The sequence below is a fragment of the Lagenorhynchus albirostris genome, chromosome 20 (genome assembly GCF_949774975.1).
Source record: "Lagenorhynchus albirostris chromosome 20, mLagAlb1.1, whole genome shotgun sequence".
Lineage (NCBI taxonomy): Eukaryota > Metazoa > Chordata > Mammalia > Artiodactyla > Delphinidae > Lagenorhynchus > Lagenorhynchus albirostris.
In genome coordinates this window covers 39,418,018-39,434,228 of record NC_083114.1, presented here as the reverse complement: position 1 = coordinate 39,434,228, position 16,211 = coordinate 39,418,018, and the positions used below count along the sequence as shown (strand labels likewise).

The window sequence follows — 16,211 nt, the reverse complement described above, 5'->3', positions numbered from 1 at the left end:
GTAGGGGCAACATCCAACTGCCTTGCAGAACAGGAAAGGGGGGGTGGCCCAGGGGTCAGAGCGAAGCGAGTCATCTGTTGGGGTTGGTAATGTGAGGTCCGGCAGTCATGCCCCTCATCTCTTCCTGGGTCCTCTTCATCAGCACTGGTGAGGGTCTGGCTGGGGATGGTGAGCCTACCTTCCCACCCATCAGGCCCCTCTGAGCAAGGGGCAACTCTGCTGTGGGAGATGCAGAAAACAGATCTCGCTTTCCTTCTGGGCAATCACCACTCCAGCTTTCCTCCAGAAAGTTTCCACAAGGGGCAGAGGAGAATCCAGCATTTGTGATGGCCATCCCACCTTAGTGTGTAGTGACCACCACACCTTCTGGAAACAGGGAAGGCAAACCGTTCTGGTTGGCCTAGAACTTTTGGATCTTTCTTGACCCCAAGCTGCCAAAGGTAGAAGATTTAAAAACCTGAACTAATATTTCCCTCCCCCAAACTGCAATGGGCTTCCTTTTCCCAGTTGGTCCAGGCACCATGCTCGCGGTATTTGAGAAAATTGCAAGAGCTGTGGTCCAACACGTGGACGCTGGTGGGGATATGATCGCTGTCAGAAGCCTCATTGATGCTGACAGATTCCACTGCTTCTATCTGGTGAAGGAGAGGAGACGTTTCTTTGGATACCAATACGATAAGAGAGACCTCACCCTGTAGGACATCCTGGAGATGGACAAGGGTGAAGGGCTGTTTGATAAGCTGGTTCCTGGGCTCCAAGGTCCGTATGAGGTGGGTGAGAGACTTTGTCTACGCCTACGCTACCCCACTGTCAACACCCCATTGCTATCAATGAGGTCAGCCAGTCAAAAGAGGAACTGTGGTATTTGTATGTACACGTCCATACACCTCAATTAAAGAAATGTACAGGAGAGCTGCATGGGGAGAAGGGAATAGGGGAAATGGAAATTTATTTTTATTGGAAACTCTTCTTTAATAGTCGTCTTTCCTATTTTTTTCCTTTGTAAATAATTCGCTTTTAAATTAGCTGAGGTCTTCTCATGTGTTTATAATGTTTATCATTTAAATGGATAATTAAATGGAGGCAGTTAGCTTAGTGGTTAGGAAAGGACTCAGGCTTTAGAACTGGGGGCATCTGCCTTCGAAACCTGGCTCTGCCACACTTACCAGCTGGGTGACCTCTGGACAAGTGGTTTCATCTAAGTGTGTTTCCTCATCTATCAACTCAAGAAGACTGTTGCAAGAATCAAAAGAGATAAATTACATAAATCATTTACCACAGTGCATGCAAGAAGGAGCATTCAATAAAAGTTCGCCTCAATCATTCTACTGGTGGCAGTTATTATTGTTATCTCTTCCTGTTCCTGGACATCATGGCTGAATGGGAAGTTGCTGGTGAGCAGAGCTCCCTTAAGGGCTCAAAGGCCTTAGTAGAGAAGTCTGTTCCATCCCCCTGCTTCCAAGCTCAGCGACTCCTGGGGTTTCTTGGGTTTCAGAAGCCCCAGGATAGGTGTTGATGAACCCTCACTTGGAGACGTATTGCAGCATCTCACGCCTCATGGTGAGGAGTTTTACAGCTCCGACATCTCTGCCAAAGCCCATTTGGGTCTCACCAAGAGATGGAAGAGAATTCTAACAACACCACTGTATAGTTTTAGAGCACCTGCCACGTGCCTGGTACTGCTGTTATGTGACCAAGAGCAGTGCACGGAATGCTCTGAGGTGGTGGGCTTTTCCACAAGTGGGGTTTAAGTAAGCAAGGGGACTTTAGGAAATTTTCAGATTAGTATTTTTCAAAGACTCTGAGTCAATTCTCTGAAACGAGAATTGCCAAGAATCAAATTCACTAAAAGCTAATTCTCAAAAAAAAAAAAAAAAAAAGACAAGTTCACTGGAAACAGAAGAAAACTTTAAAGCAGGACTAGAATGTTTTGCAATGATAATCTTACTCCCCAGGGGGCAGGGGCAAGTTTAATTATGGAAAAAAAAATTTGACTAAGTCAGTTAACTTGCTTTAAGGGAAAGTCTATCTGTTTGCATAAAAAAATTCAGAGGGAGAGATGAAACCAAACTAAAAAAGTCCTTAAGAATGAGGTGAACTGGTCATTTAAATTGATTTTCAGCAACTTGGCCTGCTCCCTTTTCAAACATTATTATTTTTTTAACTAGATGGTGTACATCTTTTTTTTTTTTAAATTAACTAAAGTCCATACTTTATTCAGATTTCCTTGGTTTTTATCTAGTGTCCCTTTTCTGTTCCGGGATCCCATCCAGGACATCATGTTACATGTAGTTGTCACGTTTTGGCTCCTCTTTGACTTGCCTTGTTTTTGATGGCCTTGACAGTTTTTTTTTTTTTTTTTTTTTTTTTGTGGTACGCAGGCCTCTCACTGTTGTGGCGTCTCCCGTTGTGGAGCACAGGCTGCGGACGCGCAGGCTCAGTGGCCATGGCTCACAGGCCCAGCCGCTCCGCGGCATGTGGGATCTTCCCGGACCAGGGCACGAACCCGTGTCCCCTGCATCGGCAGGCGGACTCTCAACCACTGCACCACCAGGGAAGCCACCTTGACAGTTTTGAGCAGTAGTGGTCAGGCATATTGTAGGACACCCCTCTGATTGGAATTTGTCTGATTTTTTTCTTATGGATAGACCTAGGTAATGGGTTTTGGGGAGGAAGACTGCAGAGGTAAAGTGCTGTCCCCATCATATCAAGGCTATGTACTATCAACATGACTTACCACTGTTGATGTTGACCTTGGTCAGCTGGCTGAGGTACTGCCTGTCGGGTTTCTCCACTGTCAAGTTACTCTTTCCCCCTGCCCCTCCTCCATACCGTTTTGTGGATTGGTTGATTGATTGCTACACCGTGTGGCTTGCAGGATCTTAGTTCCCTGACCCAAGGATTGAACCCTGCAGTGGAAGCCCAGGGTCCTAACAACTGGACCGCCAGGGAATTCCCCCATACTGTATTCTTTGTGTGCATAAGGTTTGATTTTTCTTTCTCTCTGATAAAGTACCCACGAACTTTTACGTTACTCAGAAAACAATTGGGCCCTGAGACATTAGCGTCCCACACACAGGACTGATTTCAGGCACTATTTCTAGGTCTGTCATATTTCCACCAGTTTCAAAATGCATTTCTTCTCTGTAAATCTGGCCCTGCCCCCCCAAATCCAGCAGTAGAAGTTCTCCCTGCTCTGTAGGCTCAGAACTGGGAGGTCTGAGAGAAGGGCACTCAGCCTGGCAGCATCTCCACATATGCTCCACTAACTCCAGGGCAGCAACTGACTTGGAGTCCACGCCCTTATGCAAGGCCTTATGCAAGGCTGGGCAGAGTCCACTTGGGTGGGCAACTTTGCAAACTTGCCTCACTTTACACATGCACAGTGCACACAAACACAGAGACTGAACTCTGCTTAACTTTTATTTCCCAAAGGTCAGGGCCTCCTAATTCTTTCACTTTACTTTTCCTTGTCTCATTTCAGCCTCTCAAATAGTTATATAGGACTAGCTCACATTTACTGAACATTTAGTATGTGTGCCAGGCACTTTGTTAAGTGCTTAACTGCATTAGTTTATTAATTTCCTCAAGCACGAGAAGTAGGTACTATTAATATTTCTCCTTCTATAGAGACTTCCCTGGTGGTCCAGTGGTTAAGACAACGAGCTTCCATTGCAGGGGTCATGGGTTCGATCCCTGGTCGGGGAACTAAGGTCCCACATGCCGCAGGCCGTAGCCAAAAAAAAAAAAAAATTCTCCTTCTATAGATGAGGAAACAGATTCAGAGGTGATGTGACTTATCCAAGGTCATTTGGTAAGAAGGTGGCAGAGTGGGCTCCAGGCATGATGACTTCTGGTGAGAACAGCATTGGCTGGAGAGCCACAACTGGAAGAATTCCTCAGAAGGGAAGGGGATCGTGGAGGGGAGCCCAGGACGGGGTGCACCAGGGAGGATTTTCTAGAGAGAGATCTTTTGGGGTCAGCCTCAATGTGACGTTTACCTTTCTCTTTCCAGGTCAAGAGGTTAAGTCCCAAGTTATGGACAGCGTAGACTCAAAGGGAAGTTTGACAGTGAAATTACCCAAAGAAAAAACACTTGACATGGGAATAACATTCTCCAGGTCCCCAGAGCAGGGCATCGAGTTATCAAAGACCTGGATACTCCAGAAATTCCTGGATTCCCTTAAGAACAAGTGAGGCTGGATGCGGGCAGCAAGGGGGAGGGAGGGAGAGAGGGAGAAGCCCATTTTGGGCACCAAGGGCATCTGAGGTGGGGGGCCCCTGGCTGGTGCAGCCTCCCACTCCCTACTCCCAGCTCTCCCCGCCCCACTCCTTCACTCAAGCATGCCCTCCTCTTCTCCACCCTCAGGAAGCCTTCTCATTCTTCCAGGATCAGCCTCCAGGAGCCCTTCTTCTGAGGTCCTCAATTCTCTCATTTCCCTGCTGTCCTCCGGGGTGATTGATTACTTGGGCTTGGACCAAAACTGGCTGGTTTCAAGAGGCCACACTCTCCTCTGTTTACTTATACTGTGCTGCTCAAATCTGTGTTTTGTGCCTGTTTCACTCTGCCTTGCGGCAAGCCAGTGGTTTCCATGTTCCCTCCCCTCACTGCACTCAGAACAACTTGTGACCAGGGACTGACTTTACTAACCTCTCTGTTTATCCCCAGCACATGGTAAGTACTTGGTAAGAGAGCTGAAGTGAAGCCCAATGAAATCAAAGCACCCCCGTCGAACATTTCCTGCACAGGATGTACCACCGGCCCACCCCACCAGGGTGGCACCAATCAAGTGCCACAGAAGTTCTGATAGCTGAGGGCATGGTCCTTCCAAGGGACTTAGAGGGATATCACCAGCCTTCCTCCTCGGCAGTCATGTTGTGGTCGGTACTGGTGTCTTCTTCCCTAGCTGCAATTGTTGGAAAGTGTGGATGGGTCGGGGGAAGGGGCCCCACCGCTCTCCTGGGCTAGCCCTCCCTGAGCAAGGTGGATGCCTTTTGTTTTTCCTTTTTAATTAAAAACTGAAAGCCTTGCAGTGAAATTGTACTGGTCCTTTGATCTACCCCTACCCACCACGGTATTGCTGGGGAGGGGCCTTCTGCAGTTTTTCTGAGGGAACTCCATTTTTCTAGCATGCCTGTTGTTTCTAGAGTGAAGCTATGTGGAATGTGTAAATAGAGTTGTGGGGGGGAGGGTAGGTAGAGGAAGATATGCTCAGGCAAGGATGTAGGACTTTCTTGGGGGTCTTTTGGTTGCAAATACCAGAAGTTCCATCAGGTAGGGAGGGAGGGAGGTTTATACATATATTTATATTTGGCTGCTTGGGGTCTTAGTTGCAGCATGCATGCGGGATCTAGTTCCCTGACCAGGGATTGAACCCAGGCCCCCTGCATTGGGAGCGTGGAGTCTTAACTGCTGGACCACCAGGGAAGTCCCCCATCAGGCTGTTTTAAGTCACCAAATGAATTTCTTTATGGAATCAGAGATGCCTCATGGACCCCCAAGGGTGGACAATTCAACCAGGCCCCAGAGACCAGTGCAGGGAGCTGGAGCCCCTTCTCAGAGAAGGGGGTATTGTGGACTGGGCAGATACCTGTCTCAGTGCCATGGGAAGGGCACAAGCTTTGGACTCATACAGACTGGGGTTTGTATCCCAGTTATACACTTATTAGCTGTGTGAACTTGGACCATTCACGACCTGTCTCTAAGCCTCAATTTCGTCATATGAAAAATGGATGCAATCCTGCCTACATCATAGCGGGGCGGTGAGCGTTAAATGAAATGATGCGTGAAGTATCTCACAGTGCTGGTACACTGTAATCTTCCAGAAATGCTAGCAGGTTCCCTTCCCATTTGCACCCCGTTCCCGCCCACAGTGGGTAAAGTGAACTGGGACAGGGGTGCTGTGGTCTTCCAGCCTCAGAGGCACTTAATCTCAAATAGAAACGAGCTGCTGGAGAGGGACAAATGTCCCTGGGAGGTGGGGCCCCTCTCATTCCCCCTTTACTCCCTCCAGAAAGCTGAAGAGGAAACTGACCCCTATGTTCCAATCAATCCAGGCAATGAGAGAAGACCTTTATCTAGTGACGGAAACTCTGAAGACGACAAAGACTGTAATCCTGAAAAGTGAAAAGCAATATATTTTTTGGGACCCGATGAAATGTTTTGGCCTCCGATATGAACACAAGGTTAGGATCCTGGGAGGTGGGGACTGTGGGAGAGCCAGCTCGGCTCACCCACTGCAGGTCAGGGGCTGCCAGCCCAGCCGCCGCACTCTTCAGCTCTTCCTTTAGACCTCTCTGAGCAGTCTTGCCTGCTCCTTGGCCTTCTTACGGCTTCTCTTCTTGCCCCAAGAAAGTCTGTGTGGCATCACTCAGCCTCTCCCCTGTTACTCTCTAGTGGTGCTTTGTCTTCATTTGCTTCATAGCGCTTCCCACGGTTCATAGTTACTCGGGTGTTTTTTGCTTGTTCATTGTCTTCCTCCCTTTCCAGGAGGCAGGAGGGCAGGAGCCACGATGCCTGGAACAAAACGGGCATGTTTTGTCCTCTATAATTTTTTTTTTTTTGGCCACGCCACGCGGCTTGCAGGATCTTAGTTCTCTGACCAGGGATCGAACCCGGGCCCCTGGCAGTGAAAGCGCCAGGTCCTAACCACTGGATGGCCAGGGAATTCCCCATAAATATTTGTTGAATGAAGTGGAAACAACATGAGTTTTGGGGTCAGATGCGGGTTCAAATTTCAGCTCTACTGCTGTGAAACGGGCTCATCTGCTGACCCTCTCAGAGCCTCGGTTCTCTCATCTGTAAAATGAGGATAAAAATGTCTACCTCCCAGGATTGTTTGGGAGATCAGGCAAGATAACTATGTCAAGCACTTAGGGATCAATCAACCTGAGCTCCTTTTTCCTAGCACCAAACGGAAGTGAGCATCACCCCTCAGAAGGTCCTGGGCTATCGAGTAAAGCAGCTAGTCTTCCCCAACGCAGAGAGTATGGGTAAGCAAGGCCTGGTGAGGCGGGGTGGATGGGGGAGCCTGAACACATGAGTAGGCTGGGGATTGATTCAGCTGGAGTCTATGCCAGCCTGGAGGGGCCCTGGTGAGCTGGAAGGTGGGGGGAAGTTCCAGGGAATGAGAAGAAGGGTGATGAAGGGTCCTTGCTCAGACACCACTGACCCAGGGTTTGCCCCAGCATGACACTAATTCTTCCCTAGAAGTGTTAACTCCCATCTCTCTCCCAGTATTTTTTTTTTCTGTTGGAGGGCAAGGTGGGAAGGTTGGGGAGAAAGAGGACCTTACAGAGAGAGAACTGAGCTTTCTTTTTTAAAAACGATTTTTTATTTTTTAATTTAATTTTTAAAATTATTTTTGGCTGCATTGGGTCTTCATTGCTGCACGCGGGCCCTCTCTAGTTGCTGAGAGCGGGGGCTGCTCTTCGTTGCGGTGCGTGAGCTTCTTATTACAGAGCACAGGCTCTAGGCATGGGGGCCCCAGTAGTTGTGGCTCGTGGCTCTAGAGCGCAGGCTCAGTAGTTGTGGTGCACGGGGCTTAGTTGCTCTGCGGCAGGTGGGATCCTCCCAGACCAGTGTTACGAACCCGTGTCCCCTGCATTGGCAGGTGGATTCTTAACCACTGTGCCACCAGGGAAGTCCCAGAACGGAGCTTTTTGATAACTGGTCTTTCTCTCTTTCTCTTTTTACAAACTGGTTTAGGTATTAGGTTTTCTCGGGCAGAAAAGAAAAATCCTTTCCAGAAGGTGAGTGAGCTTCTGGGCCTCCTGTTCATCATTCCAGAATGGGCAAGGATACTATTTTGAAAAAGAGGATAACAAATGGCCTGGGATTATAGAGTTCTTAGTGCTAAGAATGTAATAGGATGCACCCAGGTGGGAACTGTGGTAAGGGCAGGAGAAAACTCTGCCTGTTGGAGAAGTAGGTTGGATTGCATGTTGACCTAGGGTTTCCAGGCTCCGCCAGCTTTGACTTGCTCTGTGCAGGTCAGTGTGCTGGATCCTGGGCTCACAGCCCTTACTGAAGGGTTACTGGCCTAGGAAGCACACTTGAATTGTCTGGCCAGTTCTCACACAATAGCACTAGCACTGAAAGGAGCACTGGACTAGGAGTCAGACGGTCTCAGGGCCTAGTCCTGGCTCTGCCACTCACTAGCTCTACAGCCTCCTGAGCCATGGTTATGCTGACGTTAAAATGAACTAGGGGGCTTCCCTGGTGGCGCAGTGGTTGAGAGTCCGCCTGCCGATGCAGGGGACACGGGTTCGTGCCCTGGTCTGGGAAGATCCCACATGCCGCGGAGCAGCTGGGCCTGTGAGCCATGGCCGCTGAGCCTGCGCTCCGCAACGGGAGAGGCCACAACAGTGAGAGGCCCGTGTACCGCAAAAAAAAAAAAAAGAACTAGGATTAGACCAGGAGATCCCTATGATTCTGAATGTGGCTTCCTCTGGAATTTCAGAGTCTTTCCCTGAATCCAATAAGGGTTGTTACTGCCTAAAAGGCCTTGTGAAGGAGTAGAGAGAAGTCTAGATGGAGCAGAAAATTCAAGAAAAATTTCTGGAAGTTGTAGAAGTTGCAGTTTCAGTCCTGGCAAGGTCTTGCTAGCTCAAAAGAGACTACAGTGCCATAACAGAGGAGTCAGGGGATAGATTCCAGTTCCTGCCCTGATCCAGATTTGCTGAGCGGCCCTCTCTGGGCTTCCATTTCTCCTTCAATCATCCAGGCATAATCCTATGCCTGCCTATCTCCGAGGGTGTAGGAAGGGGTCTGTAAATATAGTGCTTTGTCATTTACACACAATGATGAGGATGCAGGCTCCCTGGCATGGGCAGTGAGGGCTCAGAGTCCAAAATTGAAAACTTCCACCACTGGGACAAGAAGATCCACAGGTGGGTGGAGGTGACCTGAAAACTCTCTGAGATTATTCTTCCTCTCTGCAGAGAAAGATGGCGGTTCATCTTGGTTAGGTAAGGATGGAAGCCAGCTGTGTTCAGGGTAGCTGCACTCCTCACTCTTGAGCCCTCTGCCCTCAAGAAGTGCAGCTCAGGTGGGGCAGCTGAGTGTGTGTGAGTGTGTGTGCATATGTGTGTGTGGCAGTGGAGCTCGTTGGGAGGAGAAGGGTAGGACAGTGCCCAAAGCAGGTTTCAACTTCAGTCTGGAGAGTGCATCTGTCTCCTCTAAACACAGTGATTCTCATGGGTTGTAGACATCACCTGGGGGAACTTTAAAAGTAGTGATACCTGAGTCCCACCTCTAGAAATTCTGACTTAAGTGATCTGGGGGTGTGGCCTGGTCTGGGCATCGGGTCTGGGCACTCCCCAGGGGATTCTCATGCACAGTCAAGGCTGAGAACCACTGTTCTACCTTCCTCTAAATCCTCACTACTCCTGCTGGGGCCCAAAGCTTGCACTTTGAATGGAAAGGACGACATAAGCTTTGATTTCCTGCAGATGGAGAAGAATTGGGGGTTGGTACAAGACTGAGGGTGAGTTGGGGAGGTGGAAGTGGGGTCAGCGGGAGGCAATGCTGGTGGGCGTCTGGGAAGAAGGATGCTTTAACAGGAAAAGACTAGAAGAAGGGAATATACAGAGAGGTGGTCTCCAGAAGAAAGATAGATAAAGAATGGGGTCTCGGGGGCCTTGGTAATGGAGCTTGCTAGGCTAGGTGGGTGGGGTTCTTAATTTCTGCCTCTACTGGGAAGTCCTTGAGTTTGGAGGATTTCCCAAGCGTGAAGGAGAGGATGCAGGACATGGTGCGAGTCCTCCAGAATCCGACTGAGGAGCAAAAAGAGGTGCTAAGCTGCTTCACCAAGTGCCTCAGCAAGGATGAAGAGCTGCAGGATCTAGAGCGAAGAGTAAGAGGCCCAAGGAAGAACTGGGGCAGAGAGAGGGAGGAGCCAGTGGGGAGACAACCTGCTATAATGGGACTGGGCTTATCTCCCCCATCTCCTGGTCCTAGATGTCTGAGGTCCGGCGCTCCGGGGAGCTACAGATGGAAGGCCCAGCAGGTTCTGTCATGCAGCCTTTTTAACGCTGCTGGGATCTTTTTTTTTTTTTGAAACAATGAATTTTTATCTTTTTTATACAGCGGTTTCTTATTGGTTATCTACTTTATACATATTAGTGTATACATGTCAATCCCGATCTCCCAATTCATCCCCCCACCCCCCCACCCCCGCTTTCCCCTCTTGGTGTCCATATGTTTGTTCTCTACGTCTGTGTCTCGATTTCTGCCTTGCAAACAGGTTCATCTGTACTATTTTTCTAGATTCCACATTTATGCGTTAATATACGATATTTGTTTTTCTCTTTCTGACTTACTTCACTCTGTATGACAGTCTCTAGGTCCATCCACGTCTCTACAAATGACCCAATTTCGTTCCTTTTTATGGCTGAGTAATATTCCATTGTATATACGCTGCTGGGATCTTGATAGAGGAGCACACAGAAGCCATTTCGGATTTCTTGGATGACTTGATGGGTGAGGAGGGGTTTGGATGTAAGCTGGTGTGGAGGAAATGCTGAGCAGAGGGGCCTGTGGGGAATCAAATCTTGGGAGGAAGGGGGTATACACTGCCTTTTACATTTTGTGAGGCATAGAACTCCACACTTCAGACACTAGCCATCTTTCCCAGGCCAGGGATTGAGGGACAGCCTCCTCTTCCCCTACGACCTCCTGCAGGCTAAGAGGAAAGCAGGAGCCCTTTGGAAGACCCTCCATCTAGCACTCCTGGGGGCTCTCTGGAACTTCTGATGCTTGTCCCAGCTCTCACCAGACAGTGAAGCCCTGTCCCACTATGTGCCTCGCCTCTCCACCAGCCACCCTCCTTTTTGCCCCCTGAGCTCTCTGAGGAGGGGCAGCTTGTTGCTGAGGCCCTAGTTAAGGGGACCCTGCCCCTTTTGAAGGACAAGGTAAGACAGCCTGGGCTGAGGGCCCAGGTCCTGGTGGAAGTGAATGCCCGTGCTCTCAAGGATCCAGAAGTCCCAGTGACCAGTCCCTTCCTACTTCATAGTCCTCTGCCAGCTGTCTATGCAGCTGGTTTGTGGCAATTCCCCGGATATATAGTTCCCAGGACAATTTAGGATGGGCTTTTTAGGCTCTGTTGCTTGCCTATGGGCAAGAAAGGGGGTTGGAAAACTGTTAGTCCCAGGAGGGCAGTTGGCCCCATCTTGACTGATCAGCAGCACCTGTCACTATGTTGCGAGTTTGAGGGTCTCCAGGCAAGAGTGCCGTGGTGGATTGCTACATCTGCCATGGGCTCAGGATTAAGGAGTGCGGCCAAATATTTGCCATTTCTGGCATATTTCCTTGTTTCTAGATTTTACAGTCTGGTGGGTTTCCTTCCAGGTGGAGCCTATCCTGGAGCAGAACCAGGGTGAGCAGCCCCGTGACGTGGGCTGTGACCCTGAGGCACGGACTCTCTGTGCCCTCTACGTTGTTGTCTCCATCCTGCTGCAGCTGGGTGAGAATTCTACCTCTGTGTCTTCCTAATACCATGTCAGCTCTTTTTTTAAAAATAACTTTATTTATTTATTATTTATTTTTGGCTACGTTGGGTCTTCGTTGCTGTGCGCGGGCTTTCTTTAGTTGGGGCGAGCGGGGGCTACCCTTCGTTGCGGTGCGCGAGCTTCTCACTGCGGTGGCTTCTCTTGTTGCGAAGCATGGGCTCTAGACGTGCAGGCTTCAGTAGTTGTGGCACACGGGCTCAGTAGTTGTGGCTCGCGGGCTCTAGGGCGCAGGCTCAGTAGTTGTGGCGCACGGGCTTAGTTGCTCCGCGGCATGTGGGATCTTTCCAGACCAGGGCTCGAACCCGTGTCCCCTGCATTGGCAGGCGGATTCTTAACCACTGCGCCACCAGGGAAGTCCCTCCTGTCAGCTCTTTAAGCATTCTCCCCACAAGCCTCTGGGTGCTCCCCTCCCCAGTCCATTCTCACCATCCCTATTCCCAATCACCAGAATGATGTCTTTAAAACAAGCCGCTATTTTTTGATACATCCCATTCACCATGATAATGTCCAAAAATCAGCCTGGATTGTAAGATTAAAAGTGGCAGATTGATCATATTAATTTCCTCTCCCTCTTGAAATCTCACTAAATGACAATAAAGTGATGGAAAAGATAGAAACCCACAAGAATAAAGAGAATTAGGCAGCAGATAAGGGATTTCAACACATCTTTGGAAGCAAGGAAGCAATTATAGGAGTGCAAGCTAGGAGGCATGGGACTGAGGGATGCGTAGGAGTGTAGGAGGAGACTGCTGGTTTTCATCATAAGTCTTTTAGTTCTATGTAACATTTTTCAAGACAATGTAATTAAAAGCAAAAGAAATATATATTTGTTGTAAAGCATTTCAGATATTTCTCAAAGTCAAAGGTAAAGGTACTCTGTGATCTCCCTTCTCCCTTTAATATAACCACTATTAACATTTTGGGGTATGTGAACATTTTTTCTATGGAGCAGTTTTAAAAATGGTAACTTAAACATTAAACTAGGAATGATATAGCATACATTTGTTTTGTATCTATCTTTTGAACTAGTCACTTTTACATTTAAATTTGTAAAAATATTATATGCAACAGGAACTCTCATAAGTGCTGTCGGAGTGTAGCTTGGTCCACCACTTTGTAAAACTGTTTACCAGTATCTACTAAAGCTAAACATATACCTATGACTCAGCAACTCCACTTCCTTGGCATATACCCAAGAGAAATGAATGCACGTGTTCACCATAAGATTGCATGTACAGAAACGTTAAAATAAGAGCCCCAAGCTGAAAACTATTCAAATGTCCAATAATATTAGTATGGATACATATATTGAGGTACACTTATGCAATAAAAGGGAACAAATTACTGCTACACATAACAACATGGATGGTTCTCACAGACAGAAGGCTGAGCAAGTGAAGCCAACACAAAAACACATGGGTCTTCCGAGAAGTAGGTGCCAAAATGGAACCAGATATGCAAGGGACTTAATAGGGGGAAAGCCCGTGAAGAATAAAGGGAGGGAGGAGGAATCGGCATGGCAAACCTTCAAATCACAATGAAGGTCTAAAACTTGGGAATGGAGAGGAGGAGGGAAGGACTAAGTAGGAAGGGTCTCGGGTGGCAGCACAGCCTGAGGGTCTCAGCCAAGCCGACCTGAGCAAAGGTGGTCTGCCGGAGGGCTCCCCATCAGGCAGAAGGCCCAGGCTCCAGTACCTCATACTCAGCTTTTGGCTGGACGTGGCCCCGGGGAGCTGGGGCTCAGAAGACAGATCTACAGCGGGGTAGGCTAGATGTTCTCGGTCAACTCTGCTTCCCACAGCAGGTTCTCCTAAAGAAAATCCGGGTGGTACCCTCCATGGCCACCACAATACTGTATGATTCCATTTATATGAGGCTCAAGAACAGGCAAAACCAAGCAATAGGGGTAGAAAGTCACAATAGTGGTTATCTTAGTGGGGACAGTAGTGACTGGGAAGGGGCATGAGGGAATCTTCTGGCTGGAAATATATCAAGATTCACTGAGCTAACATTTAAGATCAGTATATGTTACTGTAAGTGTATTATATTCAATACATCAATAAAAGTCTTAAAAAAACACACAGTATATAACTCCATGTAAATGAAGTGAAAAACAAGCAAAACTGCATGATGGTGGTAGATGTCAGAATAGTGGTTATCTCTGGGGCTTCCCTGGTGGCACAGTAGTTAAGACTCTGTGCTCCCAATGCTGGGGGCCCGGGTTTGATCCCTGGTCAGGGAACTAGATCCCACATGCATGCTGCAGCCAAGAGTTCACATGCCACAAATAAGGAGTCCACATGCCGTAACTAAGGAGCCCTCGAGCCGCAACTAAGGAGCCTGCCTGCCACAACTAAGACCCAGTGCAGCCAAAAAAAAAAAGAAAAAAAAATAGTGGTTATCTCAGTGGGTGCAGTATTGCCTGGCAAGGGGCATGAGGGAATTTTCTGGGGCACCGGACATATTTTATATCTTTATCCGGATAGTGGTTACATGGATGTGTAACCACGTTTACATGTGTAAACATTTATTAAGCTAAACACTTAAGATCTGCGCACTTTACTGTGAGTTTTTATCTCAATAAAAACTTTAAAAACATAATATATGCACATGAGGACATATTTGAACAGTACAGAAGAATATAAACAAATTAAGTAAAAGTTTCCTTTCAAACCCCTGAACCCTATAACCTAGTCCCACTTCCTTGAGACACCCATATTAACAGTTTTAGTTTTTATTACAACTAAACATGATATTCTTATATTTATTCTTGATTTATTAATTTTATTAATTTTATTTTTTAAAGGTTTTTTTCTTTCTTTTTTTGGTTGCATTGGGTCTTTTTTTCATTTTTATTTTTTAATTTTTTTTTTATTTTTTGCGGTATGCAGGCCTCTCACTGTTGTGGCCCCTCCCACCGCGGAGCACAGGCTCCGGACTCGCAGGCCCAGCGGCCATGGCTCACGGGCCCAGCCGCTCCACGGCATGTGGGATCTTCCCGGACCAGGGCACGAACCTGTGTCCCCTGCATTGGCAGACGTACTCTCAACCACTGCGCCACCAGGGAAGCCCTTTAATTTTTTAAAATTTGTTTTTTGACGTAAGGTAGATAGCTAGTGGGAAGCAGCCGCACAGCACAGGGAGATCAGCTCGGTGCTTTGTGACCGCCTGGAGGGGTGGGATAGGGAAGGTGGGAGGGAGGGAGACGCAAGAGGGAAGAGATATGGGAACATATGTATATATGTAACTGATTCATTTTGTTGTAAAGCAGAAACTAACACACCATTGTAAAGCAATTATACTCCAATAAAGATGTAAAAAACAAATTTTGTTTTTTGGCTGTGTTGGGTCTTTGTTGCTGCACGTGGGCTTTCTCTAGTTGCAGCGAGTGGGGGCTACTCTTCGTTGTGGTGTGCAGGCTTCTCCTTGCCATGGCTTCTCTTGTTGCGGAGCACAGGCTCTAAGTGCGTGGGCTTCAGTAGTTGTGGCACGCAGGCTCAGCAGTTGCAGTGTGCGGGCTCCAGTAGTTGTGGCGTGCAGGCTCAGTAGTTGTGGCTCGCGGGCTTAGTTGCTCCATGGCATGTGGGATCTTCCTGGACCAGGGATCAAACCCGTGTCCCCTGCATTAGCAGGCGGATTCTTAACCACTGCACCATCAGGGAATTCCTTGCATCAGGTCTTAGTTGCGGCATGCAGGATCTTCCTTGAGGCATGCGGGATCTTTCGTTGTGTCGTGCGGGCTTCTCTCTAGTTGTGGTGTGCAGGTTTTCTCTATCTAGTTGTGGTGTGTGGGCTCCAGGGCACGTGGGCTCTGTAGTTGTGGCACACGGGCTTAGTTGCCCCACGGCATGTGGGATCTTAGTTCCCCGAGCAGGGATGGAACCTGAGTCCCCTGCATTGGAAGGTGGATCTTTACCACTGGACCACGAGGGAAGTCCCTTGATTTATTAATTTTATTTTATTTATTGTTTTTTTTAAGATTTTTTTTTTTGATGTGGACTTTTTTTTTTTTTGCGGTACGCGGGCCTCTCACTATTGTGGCCTCTCCTGTTGCGGAGCACAGGCTCTGGACGTGCAGGCTCAGCGGCCATGGCTCACGGGCCCAGCTGCTCTGCAGCATGTGGGATCTTCCCGGACCGGGGCACGAACCCGCGTCCCCTGCATCGACAGGCGGACTCTCAACCACTGCGCCACCAGGGGAGCCTGGTCAACTGATTTTTGACAAAGGAGCAAAGGCAATTCAATGGAGGAAGGATAGTCTTTTCAACAAATGGTGCTGGAACCATCCATATGCAAAGAACATGAAACTATATAATTTCTAGAATACAACAGGAGCAAACCTAGATGACCTTGGGCTTGGTAATGAGTTTTTAGGTATGACACCAAAAGCATGAGCCATGGGAAAAAAATTGGTAAATTGAATTTTACTAAAATTAAAAACTTCTGCTTAGTGAAAGACACTGTGAGAAGAATGAAGAGCCAAGCCACAAAATGGGAGAAAATATTTGCAAAACACATATCCGATAAAGAACTTGTATCTAAAATATACAAAGAACTCTTAGAACTCAACAATAAGAATGACTAATCCAATTTAAAAAAATGGAGAAAGATCTGAACAGTAGATATACACATGACAAATAACATATGAAAAGATGCTCAGACCAGATGTCATTAGGGGATTTAAAACTAAAATGACAATG

General features: G+C 47.8%; 1 protein-coding gene across 1 annotated transcript; it reads left to right on the top strand.

Moving 5' to 3' along the window:
* Positions 1-220: 220 nt before the first annotated feature.
* Positions 221-12,662, top strand: GSDMB (gasdermin B). The gene is given in 9 exon segments (XM_060135726.1): positions 221-759; positions 4,016-4,193; positions 6,015-6,186; positions 6,909-6,993; positions 8,944-8,965; positions 9,695-10,037; positions 10,417-10,481; positions 10,842-10,914; positions 11,351-12,662. Coding segments are annotated over 9 exon segments (1,353 nt in total). The 5' UTR covers positions 221-488; the 3' UTR covers positions 11,495-12,662.
* The last annotated feature ends 3,549 nt before the right edge of the window (positions 12,663-16,211 follow it).